General features: G+C 40.4%; 5 protein-coding genes and 3 long non-coding RNA genes across 9 annotated transcripts; 5 read left to right on the top strand and 3 right to left on the bottom strand.

Moving 5' to 3' along the window:
• Positions 1-49: 49 nt before the first annotated feature.
• LOC104703248 (uncharacterized) lies at positions 50-2,731 on the top strand. 2 transcript variants are annotated; one of them, XR_015561375.1, is made up of 2 exons: positions 50-2,153; positions 2,363-2,731. It is a non-coding gene; the product is annotated as an uncharacterized LOC104703248 (long non-coding RNA). The 2 variants fall into 2 exon arrangements; XR_015561376.1 differs by having other exon boundaries at positions 54-2,281.
• Positions 2,732-5,628: 2,897 nt separating this feature from the next.
• On the top strand, positions 5,629-6,300 carry LOC147941888 (uncharacterized). The gene has a single exon (XM_087458676.1). The coding sequence runs from the start codon at positions 5,629-5,631 to the stop codon at positions 6,298-6,300; it is 672 nt and encodes a 223-aa protein (XP_087314802.1).
• Positions 6,301-7,098: 798 nt separating this feature from the next.
• On the top strand, positions 7,099-7,596 carry LOC147941889 (uncharacterized). Its single transcript, XM_087458677.1, has one exon. The coding sequence runs from the start codon at positions 7,099-7,101 to the stop codon at positions 7,594-7,596; it is 498 nt and encodes a 165-aa protein (XP_087314803.1).
• Positions 7,597-7,776: 180 nt separating this feature from the next.
• On the bottom strand, positions 7,777-8,934 carry LOC104703249 (uncharacterized). The gene is made up of 3 exons (XR_015561377.1): positions 8,787-8,934; positions 8,357-8,448; positions 7,777-8,060 (listed from the first exon to the last, which is right to left on the bottom strand). It is a non-coding gene; the product is annotated as an uncharacterized LOC104703249 (long non-coding RNA).
• Positions 8,935-9,209: 275 nt separating this feature from the next.
• Positions 9,210-11,013, top strand: LOC104703250 (uncharacterized). The gene has a single exon (XM_010419220.3). It carries the CDS (start codon positions 9,569-9,571, stop codon positions 10,772-10,774), a length of 1,206 nt encoding a protein of 401 aa, XP_010417522.2. The 5' UTR covers positions 9,210-9,568; the 3' UTR covers positions 10,775-11,013.
• A 1,636-nt stretch (positions 11,014-12,649) lies between these two features.
• On the bottom strand, positions 12,650-13,596 carry LOC104703252 (uncharacterized). Its single transcript, XM_010419222.3, has 3 exons — positions 13,386-13,596; positions 13,059-13,232; positions 12,650-12,951 (listed from the first exon to the last, which is right to left on the bottom strand). The coding sequence occupies exons 1-3, from the start codon at positions 13,594-13,596 to the stop codon at positions 12,923-12,925; spliced, it is 414 nt and encodes a 137-aa protein (XP_010417524.1). The 3' UTR covers positions 12,650-12,922.
• An 80-nt stretch (positions 13,597-13,676) lies between these two features.
• On the top strand, positions 13,677-14,513 carry LOC147941890 (uncharacterized). Its single transcript, XR_015561386.1, has 2 exons — positions 13,677-13,813; positions 14,301-14,513. It is a non-coding gene; the product is annotated as an uncharacterized LOC147941890 (long non-coding RNA).
• Positions 14,514-14,579: 66 nt separating this feature from the next.
• On the bottom strand, positions 14,580-16,775 carry LOC104703251 (pentatricopeptide repeat-containing protein At1g79080, chloroplastic). The gene has a single exon (XM_010419221.3). The coding sequence runs from the start codon at positions 16,488-16,490 to the stop codon at positions 14,748-14,750; it is 1,743 nt and encodes a 580-aa protein (XP_010417523.2). The 5' UTR covers positions 16,491-16,775; the 3' UTR covers positions 14,580-14,747.
• Positions 16,776-16,787: the final 12 nt, after the last annotated feature.

Genomic DNA, 16,787 nt, shown 5'->3' on the forward strand with positions numbered 1-16,787 from the left:
ATGTTTTTTTTTTTTTTCTTATTTATTTTATTTTATTATTTTTTTGTATGTTTAATACTTTATAATCATTATTCATCTAAAAAAGAAGCGATGGCGATGGCGATTAGGGTTTCGTGTTGAATGGTTCTCGACGGCGGTTTTCGAGATGTGTCTTGGTGGCTTCTATTTGGGTTTTTGGATCATATCGATGGAGATCAGCGATCTCTATTGCCTTTAATGGTGGTAGAACACGTTCCGGTGGATCTGGTATCTGGGGATTGGGGAGAGAGGGATCTCATTTTCCGAAATTTGCGATCGGGTGTTTGATTGGTATCATTGTTTGTGAAGGATCCGATCTGCTTGGATATGGCTCTGGTATATTGGGGATTCGTTTGTGGTTGGGAAGGGTGATTCGGGTGTGAATATTGAAAGAGGGCGATTTGGTGTCGGATTTTCTCGACGGGTCAGGAATCTGGGATTTGGAAAGTGAGGGATCTCGATCTCCTGATTTCGCAATCGGGTGTTTAGTTGGTATCACTGATTGTGAAAGATATGATTAGCTTGGATATGATTCTAGTCTATTGGGGATTCGCTTATAGTTTTGATGGGCGATTCAGGTGTGAAAGTGAAAATGGAATGAGGGAGATTTGGTTTCAGATGTTTTCGGGTAAGCAAATATCCTATATGCTTATGATTCGCGATTTACTAGCTGGCTTAAGAATTCTTTGTTTATTGGAGATAGTGTTTTCCGATTATGGTCCATGGGTATTTATTTGGCTTTGTGTTGTGTTTTGTTTCTTCATCTCACTTTCTTCATTCCTTTTCGGAGAAACAATTTTATTACGAGACACCTTTGTTTTCAAGTCGTTATTGTGGTGTGTTTCTGTGTCGTCAAAGGGTTCTTATACTGTTTCCGGTTTTGTTAACGTTATCATGGCTCAAATGAATCTCAACAAAGGGAAGGTTGCTTTGGTTTCGAACAGAGACGGTGAAAATCTCAAACTCTCTGATGGCTCAACGTATTCAACAATTCTCTCTCACTCTCATTGGGAGATTGATGGAAGCTTGAGGAGAGGGTTGAAGGTGCTGATTTGGGTCAGGATACATTTCAGTTTAATTTTCAAACCGAGGAAGATCTTCAAGGCGTGCTAAGGAACGGTCCTTACCATTTCGATAATTGGATGTTATCTTTGGTTCGATGGGAACCAATCATTTCTGATACTTATCCTTCTGCCATTAACTTTTGGGTGAAAGCTTCAGGGATCCCTATGCACTTTTGGGAGGCTGCAACCCTTCAAGCTATTGGTAAGAAAATAGGAATTCTCCGTGATGTAGATGAGGAATCTGGTAGTCTCTTTGTCACTATAAATGGGTTTAATTTCTCTCATTTTTCACCTGGTGGTTCCGTTTAACACTGGTGATGAGGTGGTGGCCTCACTAGAGTATGAGAAGCTCCTTGGTTTTTGCAGTCATTGTTTTATGCTGACACATGATGTGAAGGTCTGTCTAGAGCTAAGCAAGAGTGAGGGGGGTCGGGGTCAGGGTGAAATTGTTGATAGGAGAGGAGGTTCATGGAATCAGCCATTGTTAAAACCGATTGTTCAACATTTTGAGGGGGGCTGGGAAAAGCCAAGGAAATTTGCTAAGCGTTCTTTGGATTTTAATTCAGAGGTAAATAGAGACTGGGATCACCAGCAGCAGCGTATTAGTGAGAGTTCAAAGAGTGGTTTTAGATATCAGGCTAAAAGTCAGGGAGACTTGGGCCAACAAAAGGAGTCATGGGAGATATGCGGAGGGCAGAGAGGGTCTGGGTAATGTCATGGTTCAACAAGCACGATCGCATCCTCCTAGGAAGGGGAATGGTCCTGCCTGGCCAAAACCTTTGTATCAAGCGAAGCAGAAGAATGGTTCGCAGGTTGGTGGTGTTCTTGAGTCTGAAGTCCCTACGGTTGCTGATGTGGTGGTTCAAGAGAAGGATGCACTGATGGCGGATGTTATTGGGGCTAGTGGAGGAGATAATGAGGCTGGGTTCTCCGTGAGTTCTGATGATCTTCTCGAGGATGGGGAATACTAGGAGGGTGAGGGTCAGGCTGACGATACTGCTGCTGATGATGAGGATGCTCAGACGGATACAGAGAAGGGTGTGTTAGAGACCGACGATGATGCCCCACAAGGTACTGTTCGTTCTCTCCTTCCCTTGTTAAGGATTTGGGGCATGTCAATCAGGCTATGAAAAAGATTGAGTTGGGAAATACTAAGGTGGTCAAGGCTAAGAGGGTTGGTTTCTTGGCCTCTAAGAGTGGTAGGGATAAAAGACATGTTGTAGTTATAGCTTTGCCGGGTAAACGATTATTAGCTAAGGCTCTATTGTTGAAATCTGCAGGTGATGCTGCAAAGAGTAAAGGGATTGTCAGGCCAAACCAGAAGAAGCCAGAGGGTGGCGATAAGGGAGGAGGAACCCGCAAACAGAAGAAAGGGATGGTGGCTCTCCCGAAACCGTCGGCTCAAACGTGAAGATCATGAGTTGGAACTGTCAGGGCATTGGTGCGAATCTGACAGAGAACTATTTGAAGGATTTATGGAAGCAGAATAACCCAGATATTTTAATTTTTATCAGAAACAAAAAGTTGTTTTTCTCATTTACAAAAGTTTCAGAATAAATTTCGTTATCATCATTTGTATACGGTTGAACCATGTGGGTCTAGCGGTGGTTTAGCTATTTTTTATAATGATAATATAAAACTTGAAGTTACTTCTGCCTGCGATCGGTTAATTGATGTTCAAGCTTTTTTGGGTTCTCAAATCTTTTTTATTACTTTTGTTTATGGAGATCCCATGCCCGGGTGTAGACAGGTGGTTTGGGACAAATTAATTCAAATTGGTGCTATTTGGCAGGATCCTTGATTTATGATTGGTGATTTTAATGAACTAATTGGTAATCATGAAAAATCGGGACGCGCGATAAGACCGACCTCATCCTTCCTTCCGTTTATCTCAATGATTCGAGAATGTGGGATGTTAGAATTTCTGTGTTATGGGGATTTACTTTCCTGGCGAGGTAATCGCTGCAATAACCAGGTGGTCCGTTGTAGGTTGGATCGCACTCTAGGGAATGAAGATTGGCATACACTTTTTCCTTGCTCGCGAGTGGATTATCTGGAAATGATAGGATCGGATCATCGCCATATATTAGCCTCTTGTGCGAAAGCTGATGGGCGGCGCTTTCGTCAATTTCGTTTTGATAAGTGGTGGATGGGGAAAGAGGGGTTTTCCGGAGCCGTGGAATCGTACTAGAAATTTCAGAATACCAGTGTTTGTGGATAAAATAAAAAATTGTAGGAATTCTATCTCATGGTGGAGGAAGCAGAATGTTCCGAATAGTAATCATCTTATATCTTCCCTAAAGACGGCTTTAGAGGATGCTAAAAAAGATGATTCTATTTCGCAAGCGGAGATTCACATTATTGAGAAGAAGTTAAAGGATGCCTATCATGATGAGGAATTGTATTGGCAACAGAAAAGTCGAAAATTTTGGTTGCGGGTTGGGAATAAGATTGTGGGGCTATTTGATACAAAGGATGTTTGGGATGAATCGAATGAGGGTATGGAGAGGATTGCGTCAGATTATTTCAATAAGCTGTTTGCTCAATCGGATGTGTGTGGTATTTCAGAGATGGTACAAGCGGTCAATCCTTTTGTTACCGAACGTATGAATAGGGAGCTAATTAAGGATATATCAAAGCTGGAAGTTCGTAAGGCCTTATTTGCAATGCATCCGGAGAAAACTCTGGGGCCGGATGGGATGACCGCACTTTTCTTTCAGAGGTTTTGGCCTCATCTTAAAGGGGATTTGGTTGCTCTCGTTAGGGATTTCTTTCGAACTAGGAAGTTTGATCCCAGAATTATTGAAACTAATATTTGTCTGATTGATATGTTACGGTTTTGACTCACTTTGACCCCGTTTATTTGATAGTTTTGTAGTTGTTTGAGTCCTTTTCAGGTTATAATAAAAGGCTAGGAAGCTCAAAGCAAGGATTGGAACAGCAGGAGCAATCAGAGCAGAAAGGAGTTGAATTGGAGCAGAAAAGCTGATTTTAGACCCAGGAGCACATGCTCCCGATTTCCGAGCACATGCTCCCAACTCTACGGTTTCATGACGACACGTGGCAAGCATCTGGGCGCCGATTCCCTGGCTAATTCCCCTTATTTTGGGCGATCCTTTGTGAGAGAAAGAGGGAGGAGATCGATTTTTAATAGGGAGATTTGAATTTGGATTCTTTCCTTATTTTTCTCTACTTGTATGCTATTTAACCTAGGGTTTTTAGGAGAGAGGGAATATACCTTTTCTTTTGTTTTTGAGCGACGTTTTTGTGAGAGGGAGAAGAGCGGCTACCTTGTGAAGCATTCTCTGAACCTTTTTATTTTTATGTCACTGAATTTCTCATCTTTTGCTATGATTCATTTCTCTATGTCTGAGTAGTTTTCTTTGCTAGATTAGGGGTTTCAAAAGGGGTTTCATGGGTTAGCAACATAACACAAATAGGGCTTTATATAATCGATTGTCTTCACTATTGTTAGACTTAATGCTTAGGTTGATTTGATCACCCAATCTATGATTCTAGGTTTATCTATTCATCAAAAGTGTAATAGGTTGCTAGAAAAGACATTAGTGGGCAAATTATCCTAGACCTGCGAAAGTTGATGTGTAGGTGATTTGTGAACATATCATTCCTGTTCTTTAATGCTTGTCTGCGATTCTGGGCTCAAACGACAGTTTAGGGTTTATGGACCGTCGAGCATGTGCTCCGGATGTCTGAGCACATGCTCCGCGTTTCCGCACAGAATCGATCAGATAGAGTTATTGATACCACGACAGTGGATCAGTTTATATTTATGTTTGAGTTCTAGACTGGTACTTAATCTATGCCCTGAAGAGTTGTTTAGTTGCTATCTCTGAAATTCCCGAGAATTACCCCTGATCTAGTGTTTTGCTTATTGCCTTTTTTATACCGTTTTAATCGCGTTACTGTTACCAAACAAACCCAACTTTGAATTGTCTTAGCTTGAAATTGAACCAATAGAACCATAGAGTAAAACTTGGTCTTCGTGGGATTCGACCCCTAAGTACTACTTCTTTGCTGTGCACTTGCAGTAGGAAAATAGGGTTTAAAACTCTGTGTATCACTGATCCCAAAGGTGCAAGTGCCTAAAAGAAAGGGAGAATTCAGGCCTATTAGTTTGTGTAATGTGGGTTATAAGATCATATCGAAGATTTTTTGTTTCCGGTTAAAAAAGATTTTGCCCTTGATTATTTCTGAAACACAATTGGCCTTTGTTTCTGGACGGTTAATTACAGATAATATTCTGGTGGCACAAGAGATGTTTCATGGTTTACAGACCAATAGGATGTGCAGTTCGGGATTTTTGGCTTTCAAAACGGATATGAGCAAGACCTATGACCGAGTTGAATGGGATTTTTTGAAGGTGGTCTTAATAAGGCTCGGCTTTGATTCCAGATGGATCTCTTGGATAATGTGGTGTGTGAGTTCGGTTTCCTATCAGGTGTTGCTTAATGGTCAACCGCGTGGCTCCATTAGGCCAAAACGGGGCCTGCGATAGGGGGATCCTTTATCCCCTTATTTGTTTATTATGTGTACTGAGGTGTTGATTGCTAATATAAAAAAGGCAGAGAGGGAAGGAAAAATATTGGGCATTAAGATTGCCCGAGATTCTCGTCCTATTTCTCATTTGTTGTTCGCGGATGATAGTCTGTTTTTTTGTAAAACGGATGAAGAACAATGCTCAACGGTTATGGATGTCATAGGCAACTATGGTAAAGCATCCGGTCAGGAAGTTAATTTGGATAAATCATCGATTATGTTTGGTAAAAAAGTGCCTTCAGAGGTCAAGGACAAGGTAAAAACTGTCATTGGAATTTCCAATGAAGGGGGTATGTGCTCCTATTTGGGAATTCCTGAGAGCCTTGGAGGTTCGAGAGTACAAGTCTTCGGTTACGTTCGAGATAGGTTGAATGACCGGGTTAATGGTTGGACAGCAAAACTTTTATCTAAGGGAGGGAAGGAAGTTTTATTAAAGTCGGTGGCCTTGGCCCTTCCTACGCATGTCATGTCTTGCTTCAAACTTCCTCAAGGGTTAACATCCAAATTGACGAGTGCTATTTCCAATTTTTGGTGGAGTTCTGATGGGAAAGATTGGGGGCTCCACTGGGTGGCTTGGGATAAAATGTGTAAAGATAAATCTGAGGGAGGTCTGGGATTTCGGGATTTGGAGTTTTTTAATGATGCGTTATTGGCTAAATAGTATTGGCGTTTAATACAGTTTCCGAATTCTTTGTTTGCTCAAGTTTTTAGGAGTCGATATTTCAGGAACAAACGTCCGTTAATGGCAAAAAAACCTTATTCTCCCTCCTTTGGGTGGAGAAGCATTTTTTCAACTAAAAGTTTAGTGGAAAAAGGAGCCTGATGGACGATTGGCTCAGGGTTCAACATATGGGTTTGGCGTGATCCGTGGATCCCTGATCAACACCCTCGACCTGCAAATGGTAGGGGACAACAACTTCACCCAAATTTAATGGTAAACCATTTGATTAATCCTCAGACTAAAGAATGACATTTACCTATACTTCAGGAATATATGGCTCCGGAGGATATTCAAACTATTCTTAGTTTGCCTATTAACAAGTCTTTTAGACCAGATTGATTGGTGTGGCATTATACACAATCGGGCCGGTATTCGGTTAAGTCAGGTTATAAGGTAGCTCAAGATATGAAGGCTTAAATTGAGTTTGGTCCCAATTTTAATGCCATGAAGGCTAAGGCTTGGGAACTTCTGGTACCACCTAAAATCAAACACTTCTTCTGGCAGATCGCTTCGGGTTCTCTTCTGGTGACGGTGCGATTAGCCTCCCGGGGAGTTAATTGTGACACGATATGCAAGAGATGTGACTTGGAGGAAGAGTCTATTAACCATACCTTATTTGAGTGTCCACATTCACGTCAAGTTTGGGAGAGGATTTTTGATGGACCTGATACGGATAAGTTCCCATTTGGTTCAATCTATTAAAATTTGGATTTTATATATGGCAAAGGTTTAGCACATATGGCTTTAGGCACTACTCATAGCTCGATTACGTGGCTGGTCTGGTTCTTATGGAAGGATAGGAATAAAAAAGTTTTTCAAGGATTACAATCAGAGCCAATGGATACCATTAATCATGCTTTACGTGAACAATTGTGGTGGAAGGAATCCCAATTCACTGCAAGGGTTGACACCGTTTTGACGGATTCTTTGATTACGTCGGGGTTGTTAATTCATTGTCAGGTTGATGGCTCGTGGAAAGCCACAAAACCACATTCAGGGTTAGGATGGTGGTGTGGTGATGGTGAGAATCAGACTTTGGTAATGGGTGCCAAATGTCAACGTTGTAGTGCATCCCCACTTCATTCAGAGTTAGAAGCATTATTATGGGCGATGCAGTGTATCCGTTCCAGAGGGATTGATTACCGGAGATTCGAGACGGACTCTACAGAGTTATTAGTGATGGTGCAAGCTCCGGAGGAGTGGCCGGTTTTCTCAACGCTTCTAGAGGAGTTTTAGGTGCTTAGTGCCTCATTGCCTCCTTTCACCCTTATCAAGATCCCAAAGACGTCAAATGTGAAGGCTGGTTGTTTAGCTCGTTTTTCTAGAATGTTAGTTTCAGAATCATTTTTTGTAAACAATTTTCCTCCAGTTTGGGCAACCAATCGATGAGTTTTATTTTAATTAATTAATGTGAGGTTGAAAAAAAAAGAATAAAAAATATATTCCATCCATATCAAAAATATGCTGAGGCCTGAGAGTATGTTTGTAATGTAATCAATCACGAAGAATTCAATTATGAGTTTGGCTCTTCAATTCTGAAGCTTCTGCTGAAAACAAAAAGGTCTTGTTCTTCGATAATTACATCTCAATTACATCTCCTGCAATTTTTCTGGAAATCATATTCTTCCATGAATGAATTGAAAGATGCAACTCATATCTAGTTTGGAATCTTGTCCTAAGCTACTCCAACTTCCTTTACTCTGAACAAACAACACATGCCAAAATGCAATGATGTGTAAGCTGTTTTATATAGACTATAGGATACAAGAGGAATGAATCATGTAAGCTGTTCGTTCATCATCATTTCATTACTAGTTGCTTTGGCTCACCATAGCTGCAATATTGTACTCTCAAGTCATCAGTTTTTTTTTTTTTTTGGTGATGAAGCTCGATGATAAGGCAAATCAAAAGGGTATTGAAATTGGCTACACCAGAAGAGGAATGAATGAGAGACACATGAACTGGAATTGATAAAGTGATGAGACAAACTTTGTACCTTCATGTTATTCCCTTTAATCTTCATGTGGTTTGCAACAACAACAAAAAACAACTGTTGATGGGGAGGGTGTCATGTGCAAATGATCATATCTGCAAGCAAAAGGACAGTGATCAAACTCAAATTTAGTCTATAGTCCATCCTAATATAGACACAACACCAGATATAGAGAGACAATAACCCTTACACACACGCATTGCACCACTCAATAATCATACATATATATATATATATATAATAGAGAAAGAGAGAGAGAGAGAGAGAGAGAGAGAGAGAGAGCGAAACACATAAGCAAGCTACCCATAACTAGAAGAACATTAAAGACAGTGTAGTATGTCTTCTTTGAAATCAGAAAGATCTTAAAGCTATACAAATGAAATGATGGTATGGTATAGTAGATCATCAGTATACTACAAAGACGAAATCATACTAGTATTAATCTGCTTATAAATAAAACTTTGACGATGGCAGTAGGCAGTAGATTAAGATAAATATGAGATATCTCCGATGAAAGATATATCTCAGCTTTTTCCGGCTTATCATGCCGTGGTATCATATCCAATCTTTGATCAAACAAACAGCTTATCGCTAGCTGTCTCAATGACCCTTATTTATTGGTAATCAAAATGAACCCCCTTGTATCACGTGACCTATGCATATATATATATTTATTATTTCTTACTTTTCCAATCTCCAAATCTTTTTATTTTTGTATCCCAAATTCATAAGATAAAAACTTTTTGGAATATTCCAGAGAGATCAACTAAACAAAGGCTATTATTAAGATTAGTTAAATTAAAAAAAGTACGTAGGTACTTAAGTAACAAACCTGTGGAATTAGCCGTTTGAGAGAATCATTTTGATCCGAGAGGCTCCGCCATTGGCTCCAACAGAACAGTGCGAAATACCGTAAACAACCCCGATAGAAGAAGAAGGGTAAGCTGCACGCGCCACCTGGGGTCGTTTTAAATAAACTGTTGGAAAACCCCTCATCGTGGCCCCCTCCCTAGTAAATAAGTCGACTCTCCCCAAAAACAAACTCCACAACGCTCCAAACAAACCATTGTCACTCACTCACTCATCCATAAACCCCTTCTCTCTCTTCTCTTCTCTTCTCTCTCTCTCTGGTTTTTGGATCTGGCCGTTGATTTTTTTTTGTTTCCGGGACGACGATAATTTTTTTGTTTTTCCGTTGTTGCATGAACGAGGGTGATGGCTTCGGCATGTGTAAACAATGTTAGTGTTTCTCAGGAGTTTCCTACTACTACTTACGGATGTTTCAATCCACGAGCTTCTTTCAGCCGCGAGGACTCCATGGGCTCTGGATCCGCCGCATCTGACACTCAGAAGAAGCAGATTCCGCCGGAGGAAAAAGTAGCTGCCGATTTCGAGTTTCGGTTGGAGGAGGATCCTGTCGGAATCCTCCCCGCTGACGAGCTTTTCTCCGACGGTAAACTCGTCACGAAGCAGCAGCAACAGACGACGGTTGAGATCGGCGGCAGGTCGGAGATGGATAATAATAATAATATCTCCGGTGGTGGCGGCGGCGATAATTGCTCTTTTTCTCCAAAGGCACCACGGTGTTCGAGTAGGTGGAGAGACTTGTTAGGTCTCAAACGATTCTCTCACAACAGCAAAGCTCCGACTACTACTACTACTACTACTACTACTACTACGACGTCGTTTCCTTCGAATCCGAGATCGTCTACTTCTTCGTTGAAGCAATTCTTGCATCGGAGCTCTAGATCGTCGTCTTCGTCCGGATCCTCTTCTTCTTCTTCTTCTTCTTCTTCTTCAGATGCTTCGTTGCTCATGAGCCTTCCTCTTCTCAAAGATTCCGATTGCGAATCTCTCTCCTTATCCTCTTCTCGTATGTCTCTCTCCTCTTCCTCCTCCGGCCATGACCACGAAGATCTCCCCAGACTCTCTCTCGATGCAGAGCGACTGAACCATAACCACAACATCACCGCGAATCCATTTGCTCCCGCTCGTAGCCTAAACCCAAATCCACCGAGAATGAGGTTAGTGAACCATTCATCAGCAGGAACCGGAGGAGGGAGAGTGGGACGCAGCCCGATGCGACGTTCGGGAGGAGGAGACACAACAACATCTCACAGAGGAGTCTCTGTGGACAGTCCAAGACTAAACTCATCAGGTAAAATCGTGTTCCAGAGCCTGGAACGAAGCTCGAGCAGTCCAAGCAGCTTCAACGGTGGAACTAGCGGGTACAGACACAGAGGAATGGAGAGATCGTACAGCTCAAACGTGAGGGTGACGCCAGTTTTAAACGTTCCGGTTTGTTCAATCAGAGGTGGTTCAGTTGTCTTCGGTCAGTTTTTCACAAACGCCAATAACAACAATAACAGACCTTCTTCGTCTCATATCAATAGAGGTCGTAACTCAACGGATCGAATCTAACCTGGACCTTTTCCAAAAAATTAGGGAATAATAATTCATCAAAATGGTAACAACAACGACACAATCTTCTTGATGCAATGCAACAGTAGTAGTTGTAATCATCCGTTTTTTTTTTCTTTTTTGGGTTTGTTACTTGCAACAAATCTTATTATGATTATTATTAACAGAGCTTTTTTTATGAGATTAGTAAATCCAGTGTGTGTGTACTTTAAATAAAGAATCTGTCTGCCATTGGTTAAGTGTAATTGTTCTATGGGGTTTACTCTAGGGTTCATTTGCCATTAGACGCACAAAAAAATGGAATTGGAATCTCCTAATTGTTGCTTCTTCTGCTTTGGGGGATTGAGAGAGAGAGAGAGTGAGGTTGACGCGTAAAAGGAATGCGCGTGGGTCAGAGGATAACAGATACTTTTTATCTCATATGCTCTGTGTTTAGTTGCGCTCTCCCCACGTTGAAGCTTATCTAAGCTGTCTCTTTCATGTGATTTTTTTTTTAGATTGTAATTTTTTTTTTTTCCAATAGTTTTATTTTGTCGTTTTCTGAGTTTCGGAAATGATGCAGTGTTCAGAGACTTTAACCACACATTTCTTTCTCTATTTATTGTTTGTTGTTTTGTTAATCAAAAGGAAGGTTCGTTTAAGCATATTAATGTTGGATCTCTCATATTGGTCTACGGTTTGTTGTTTGAACCAGATCACATGTTTTTTGTGTCAGGATTTTTCACGATCTTTTTATTATGAATTATGGTACGTGAAATGTACGAAAGATTACATTATGAGTATTATTACTATTATTTAAGCCAAAATGATAGATTGGACAAGCAACAGAGATTGTACAAGTACAAGACTCCTAATAAGCTTCTTTCACCTGTCTCTATCCTCATCTGTTCTTGTGTACTTTTAGCTTCTTCTCTCTTTGGTCCCCTTTCTCCTCCTCTCATACTCTCACTTAAAACAACCCTTAACAGCATTATTGTTGTATAATTCTAAATCGAATTCCATTTTGAGGAAAAAGTGAATATATCCGTCTTGAAAGTTACATCTATGCTGCGACTAGAGTGTGCTAAGTTGCAACTAATGATTTGTAAAGTAGCGAACAAAAGAGATAAAGTAAGCTAGTTTTGTTGGGTTTAAAGACAAAAACTTTTGGCTGGCAGAGTTCCCGAAATGGGTTTAGGTTTGTGTGTTTTCGTACTCCTCCTACTCACAAACGGACCAGTTAGATTTCTGGTCAGAGGCTCGGTCTTCTATACTTTTCATTACTACAAGTAATTTACTTTTTCTTTTTTCTTCTATAATATCATCATTAACTTTTCTTATAAACATCCGCCTTACAAAACACACACACCCCATCACAATCGTCCACATAATAATAATGAAAAACATGGTCGTTATAGAAAGAAGATAATGGTTAACCAACCAACGAAAGAAATTTTGTGGCCCATACGAGAAAAGCTTTGTGATCAATAGAGAGAGAGAGAGAGAGATGTATCTATCTATATACACACACTTGGAAAAATAATCTAAAAGGAACTAGAAAAGAAAGCCTAGGAGATCCAATCATATAGGCTTCAATCACGTGACTAGCACAGAAGACACGTGACTCTCTGTTAACAAACACACACAAATACAAATAATATATACGGGTGGCATCCTCCTCCTCCTATCGATTTTGTCGTCAACCCACGTGACAAGATTTTTACAAAAAAAAAAACACTAGGATATTATTTTCTGTAAAGCTTTTTTTACCAGCAAAATCGATTTTTTAAAGAAATAAGCAACCCGACATATTCACTTAAAAATTCTGTTTTTTTCATGATTGGGTCGATGGACCCTGGTTCATCGAATTAGAGTTTGTAACGATACAAACAAAAGAAGAAGAAAAATATAATTTATTACTACTATAGTAAAAGAAAACAAATAAAAATGGAAAATTGGGGGTATTCGAAATTACAAAAAAAAGCCCACTAGAGAAGCCCAATAACACCAAAACGATGAGCAAACTGCAAACTTGTTGTACATAACTTAAAAAAAAAAAAAAAAAAAAAAAACTCATCACCTCTTTGATTCTCTCTGCTACCAAACCCGAAGCAGTAAGCACTAAAAGCAGAGAAAGACAAGAGTAGTGTGTGTGTTTTGGTCATAAACTCATAATGAAGTTTCCGAGGATGTTTTGTCTGGTCATATAAGAAAAACAGAAGTGAGATAAAATAATGAACCAACCAGTGGAGTAGTACTATAGATATATGAAGACGATGATGTAGTGAAATTAATTAAATTTGACCTAGGGTGGTGGAGGAGGAGTTGGCAGAGAGCATGTGATCGATGTGATCGATACGCCTTTGAATAGATTTAAGGACAAGATTAAGCGACGAAACTCTTTGTTTGACGCTTGTGATTCTCGATGCGTGTTGTACTATAAACGGCAACGGAGCGTTCTCCAGCAATTGATCTAGCTCTGTGTTTTAATATATTCACACAAAATCATCAATTTGGAATCATGGTTAAGCAACTCGATCGAAGCAATTGAAAATTAAATTTTGTGAATCATTCGGATTTCATGGATCGATTGATTCAAAAAACACCGACGGAACCGGTGTTTAAGTTGTACCTTGGATTAAGCGATCGAGGGAAGCGGAGAGTTTGTCTTGGCTATTGAGCGTATCGAGAGCTTTAGAGTCAAAGTCTTTGATGACTGACTCCAGCATCGCTGATAAGCCTCCAGCCATTGCTTCTCCTCCACCGCCTTCTACGGCGGTGGAGCTTGTAGTAGTCATCGCATCAGCTGAATCGCGGCGGTCCGATTCTGGTTCCTGCTCCATTTCCCGGCGAGGTTTTTTTTGTTTGGGAACTTCTAAGATACTTTTTTATTAAAGGGAATAATGACGATAATATCCCTGAGAAGTTTAACTATTTTCAATTAAAAGGTTTTTATTTTTAGGGTTTTCAATATGTTTGTTGTATATATATTGGCTTGTTTTTAACAAGGCCTTCTCTTTCTCTGATTCGATCCACAGCGACAAGAAGATGAGAGCCAAGGTTTGTCTTTCTTTCCTTTTTTCCTTCTAAATCTTTCGTTACTATTCGTTAGGTTGCCTTTGAGTGATTTGATCTGCTAGGGTTTATGTTTTCTCTCTTCTATCTTTTGAGCATTGTTAGGAATTTGTAAAATTGCTGTGTATAGCGAATCACTCTAGTGAGATTTTGAACCTTGCTTAGATGTAGGTTGGTAGCACACCAAACTTTACTTATTTGTTAGGATTCGATTGTGATTTTGTATTCATGGAAAAAAAATGTTGGGAATTTTTTAACCAAGTTCGGTTCTTGTCTGGAAATGTATGAAATTTTTGGTTTGTTACTGTTGAATTTTGAGTTTCTCAACCTTGATCCCCCTACTAATATGCAAATTTTTATGGTTGATTTGATCTCTTTTGGTCAATGTAGAAGCCAATTACGCTCCCTAATTTATATATATGTGCATAATTTGGTTTTAATAATAAACGGTTTTTGCTACTTTGATTTGCAGTGGAAGAAGAAGCGCATGAGGAGGCTTAAGAGGAAGAGACGAAAGATGAGACAGCGATCTAAGTAGTAGTTGTCTTCTCCTTCCAAGACATCATCATCAGACTCTGTTTCTTGCTTCTCTCAAAACATTCTTCTTCATTTTGTTTCCCATTTATGTTTCAAGACTATTGTTTAAGATTTTAGTGAATGATAATTTCAGACTTTTCCTGCTTCATCAACATCTTACTCCTACTCTTAAGCTTTTACGATTCTTTCTCTTCATTTAGTTTGCAGTCGGATCTTTCATCTGTTAAAGAGTCTTATTGATCTGTGGTGGTTCTACAACTGAAGCTTACATAAATCATCGTCCTCATAAAAATGTTACGAACAGTGAAAAAATAATGTATACTAAAAAGTTTAGTAAAGAACAAAAAATAAAGAGCCTCATGGTTGTTCTTCTCCTAACCCATCAATCTAAATTGAACTGCATCACAATCCTATCTACTGCATTCTGTCCCACAACCTTACGCGATCGCAGCTCCTCAAGAACTTCCTTGGCCAGCTCCAATTCATCCTCATGAGCTATCCCTTCCACAATGATCGCATACGTTGTCTCATTCGGCATTCTCTTCTTCTCAACCATCATCTCAAACACCTCCATTGCCAAATCTGTCCTCCTTGTCTTGCACAACCCTAGTATCATCGCGTTAAAGTTATCTACTGAAGGTTTATATTTCTCACTCTCCTCCATTATCGACAGTACCTCCATAGCTCCTGTATACATCCCTTCCAGACATAGCCCTCTTATCAGAGACGAGTAGGTGTGCGAATCAGGATCAAACCCGCACCTAGTCATCTCGTACAAGAGCTGAAACGCTGCAAAGGTGTTACCTTTCCTGCACAGGCTCGTGATTACGCTCTTGTAGAAATCGTGCGTACAGCATTTCTGCTTGTTGCTTAAGCTCTGTATTATGTAGAAAGCTTCCTGCACCTTGTTGTTATGCTCACATAAAGAACCTATGGCGTTGTAGGTTCCTTCGTTGGGTCTACAACGCCTGTAAATCATCTCATCTAGACATTTCACCACAAGATCAACCTTCCCTTCCTTGCACAGACGGGCTATGACCGGGTTATAGCTCGTGGCAGTGACTCTAAACTGATGATTTCCTATACTCATCTCCTTCAAAACTTCCATTGCCTGCTCTGTTCTTCCATGTAAAGCTAACGAATTGATCAGTATGTTATAGGTAACCACAGAAGGAGCTCGATCTCCACCGTCCATCTCAGCCAAGAGCGAATTTGCTTCCTCCCACCTCCCATCACAGCACAAACACCTCAACAAAATGTTATAGCTAACAACATTAGCCTTAAACCCTTTCGCAGGTAACTCCCTAAAGAGCTTCATCGCATCGTCTGTTCTCCCTTCCTTAGAGAAACCAGTCAAGAGCACATTATAGCTAACCAAATTGGGTTCACCGCCTTTGGCAATGATCTCATCTAAGAGCTTGACAGCTTGGTCAGTTCCTCGCTCTTTATAAGCAGCCTCAAGCAAGAAGGAATAAGTAAAAGCATTAGGAGCTAAACCTTTCTGCATCAACCTCTCCACAAACTGCAAGCTTTGGTTCAAGCTTCCGAGCATACAAAGACCACGAACCAAGGCATTGTAAGTAACGGTATTGGAAGGGTAACCATGATCCTCCATCTTCTCAACGAGCTGCATCGCGTAACCAACGTTACCTTTCTTACAAAGCTGGTTAACCAGATAAGTGTAAGCAGAGGCATCGGGTATAATCCCGGAGCTAACCATAAGCTCAATGACACGAATAGCTTTCTTCAATCTATTGGCTTTGCAGAGATCGTACAAGAGCTGAGTAGAATGAGCTACACTGGGTTTACGCCCTTGCGTGACTAAACACTCGAGATGAGCGAAAGAATCGCTCAAACTCGGTTCGTCGCTTCTCGGGTCGTCAGAAAAGGACCCGGAACTGGAATCGGGTTTCCAACTGGATCCGGTAATGGTAAAGGCGGAGTCTTTAGGGGATAACGTAATATGTGTGGAAGCTAAAACCCTAGCGACACCTTTATTGACACAAGAGAAGTGGAGGAAACCGGTGGGGATGTGGGAAACAAAACCTAGGGCTTTTCTCGGCATCGAAGATTCCGGTGATAGATTCGCCGCCATGGATAAGACTGAGTTTAATAGAGTCGACATGGCTGCTTTATAATTAATCGGACAGCAATCAGAAAACTGAAAGATAAGAAATGGAAGAAGATTTCGGAACCCAGACAAGGGTAAGGATCATTATGTACTTTTTTCCCACTCTAATCCGAAATCAAATTTGGTCGAAGTCTTTGAGTTCTTTCTTTTTTACATCCGAACCGAAAGGTTCTCTCTTTTCCTCCGCCTCTGTTTGTTTATCCATCCACGCGACTAAACCTGCGCGTAGACAACACGCTCTTTTTGCCTAAACGAGAGAGAAAGCTCCAGCGTGGGAAGATGATGATACGA

Source organism: Camelina sativa, chromosome 7 (assembly GCF_030686135.1).
Source record: "Camelina sativa cultivar CO46 ecotype springtype chromosome 7, ASM3068613v1".
In the NCBI taxonomy this organism is placed as follows: Eukaryota; Viridiplantae; Streptophyta; class Magnoliopsida; order Brassicales; family Brassicaceae; genus Camelina; species Camelina sativa.

Bases quoted from the DNA above. Each gene is read 5' to 3' on its own strand.
- LOC104703250 (XM_010419220.3), top strand. From the start codon at position 9,569: ATGGCTTCGGCATGTGTAAACAATGTTAGTGTTTCTCAGGAGTTTCCT.
- LOC147941889 (XM_087458677.1), top strand. From the start codon at position 7,099: ATGGCTTTAGGCACTACTCATAGCTCGATTACGTGGCTGGTCTGGTTC.
- LOC147941888 (XM_087458676.1), top strand. From the start codon at position 5,629: ATGTGTACTGAGGTGTTGATTGCTAATATAAAAAAGGCAGAGAGGGAA.
- LOC104703252 (XM_010419222.3), bottom strand. From the start codon at position 13,596: ATGGAGCAGGAACCAGAATCGGACCGCCGCGATTCAGCTGATGCGATG. The intron at 13,233-13,385 runs GTACAACTTAAA...ATTAAAACACAG, and splicing joins CCTCGATCGCTTAATCCAAG to AGCTAGATCAATTGCTGGAG. The intron at 12,952-13,058 runs GTCAAATTTAAT...TTATATGACCAG, and splicing joins CTCCTCCTCCACCACCCTAG to ACAAAACATCCTCGGAAACT.
- LOC104703251 (XM_010419221.3), bottom strand. From the start codon at position 16,490: ATGTCGACTCTATTAAACTCAGTCTTATCCATGGCGGCGAATCTATCA.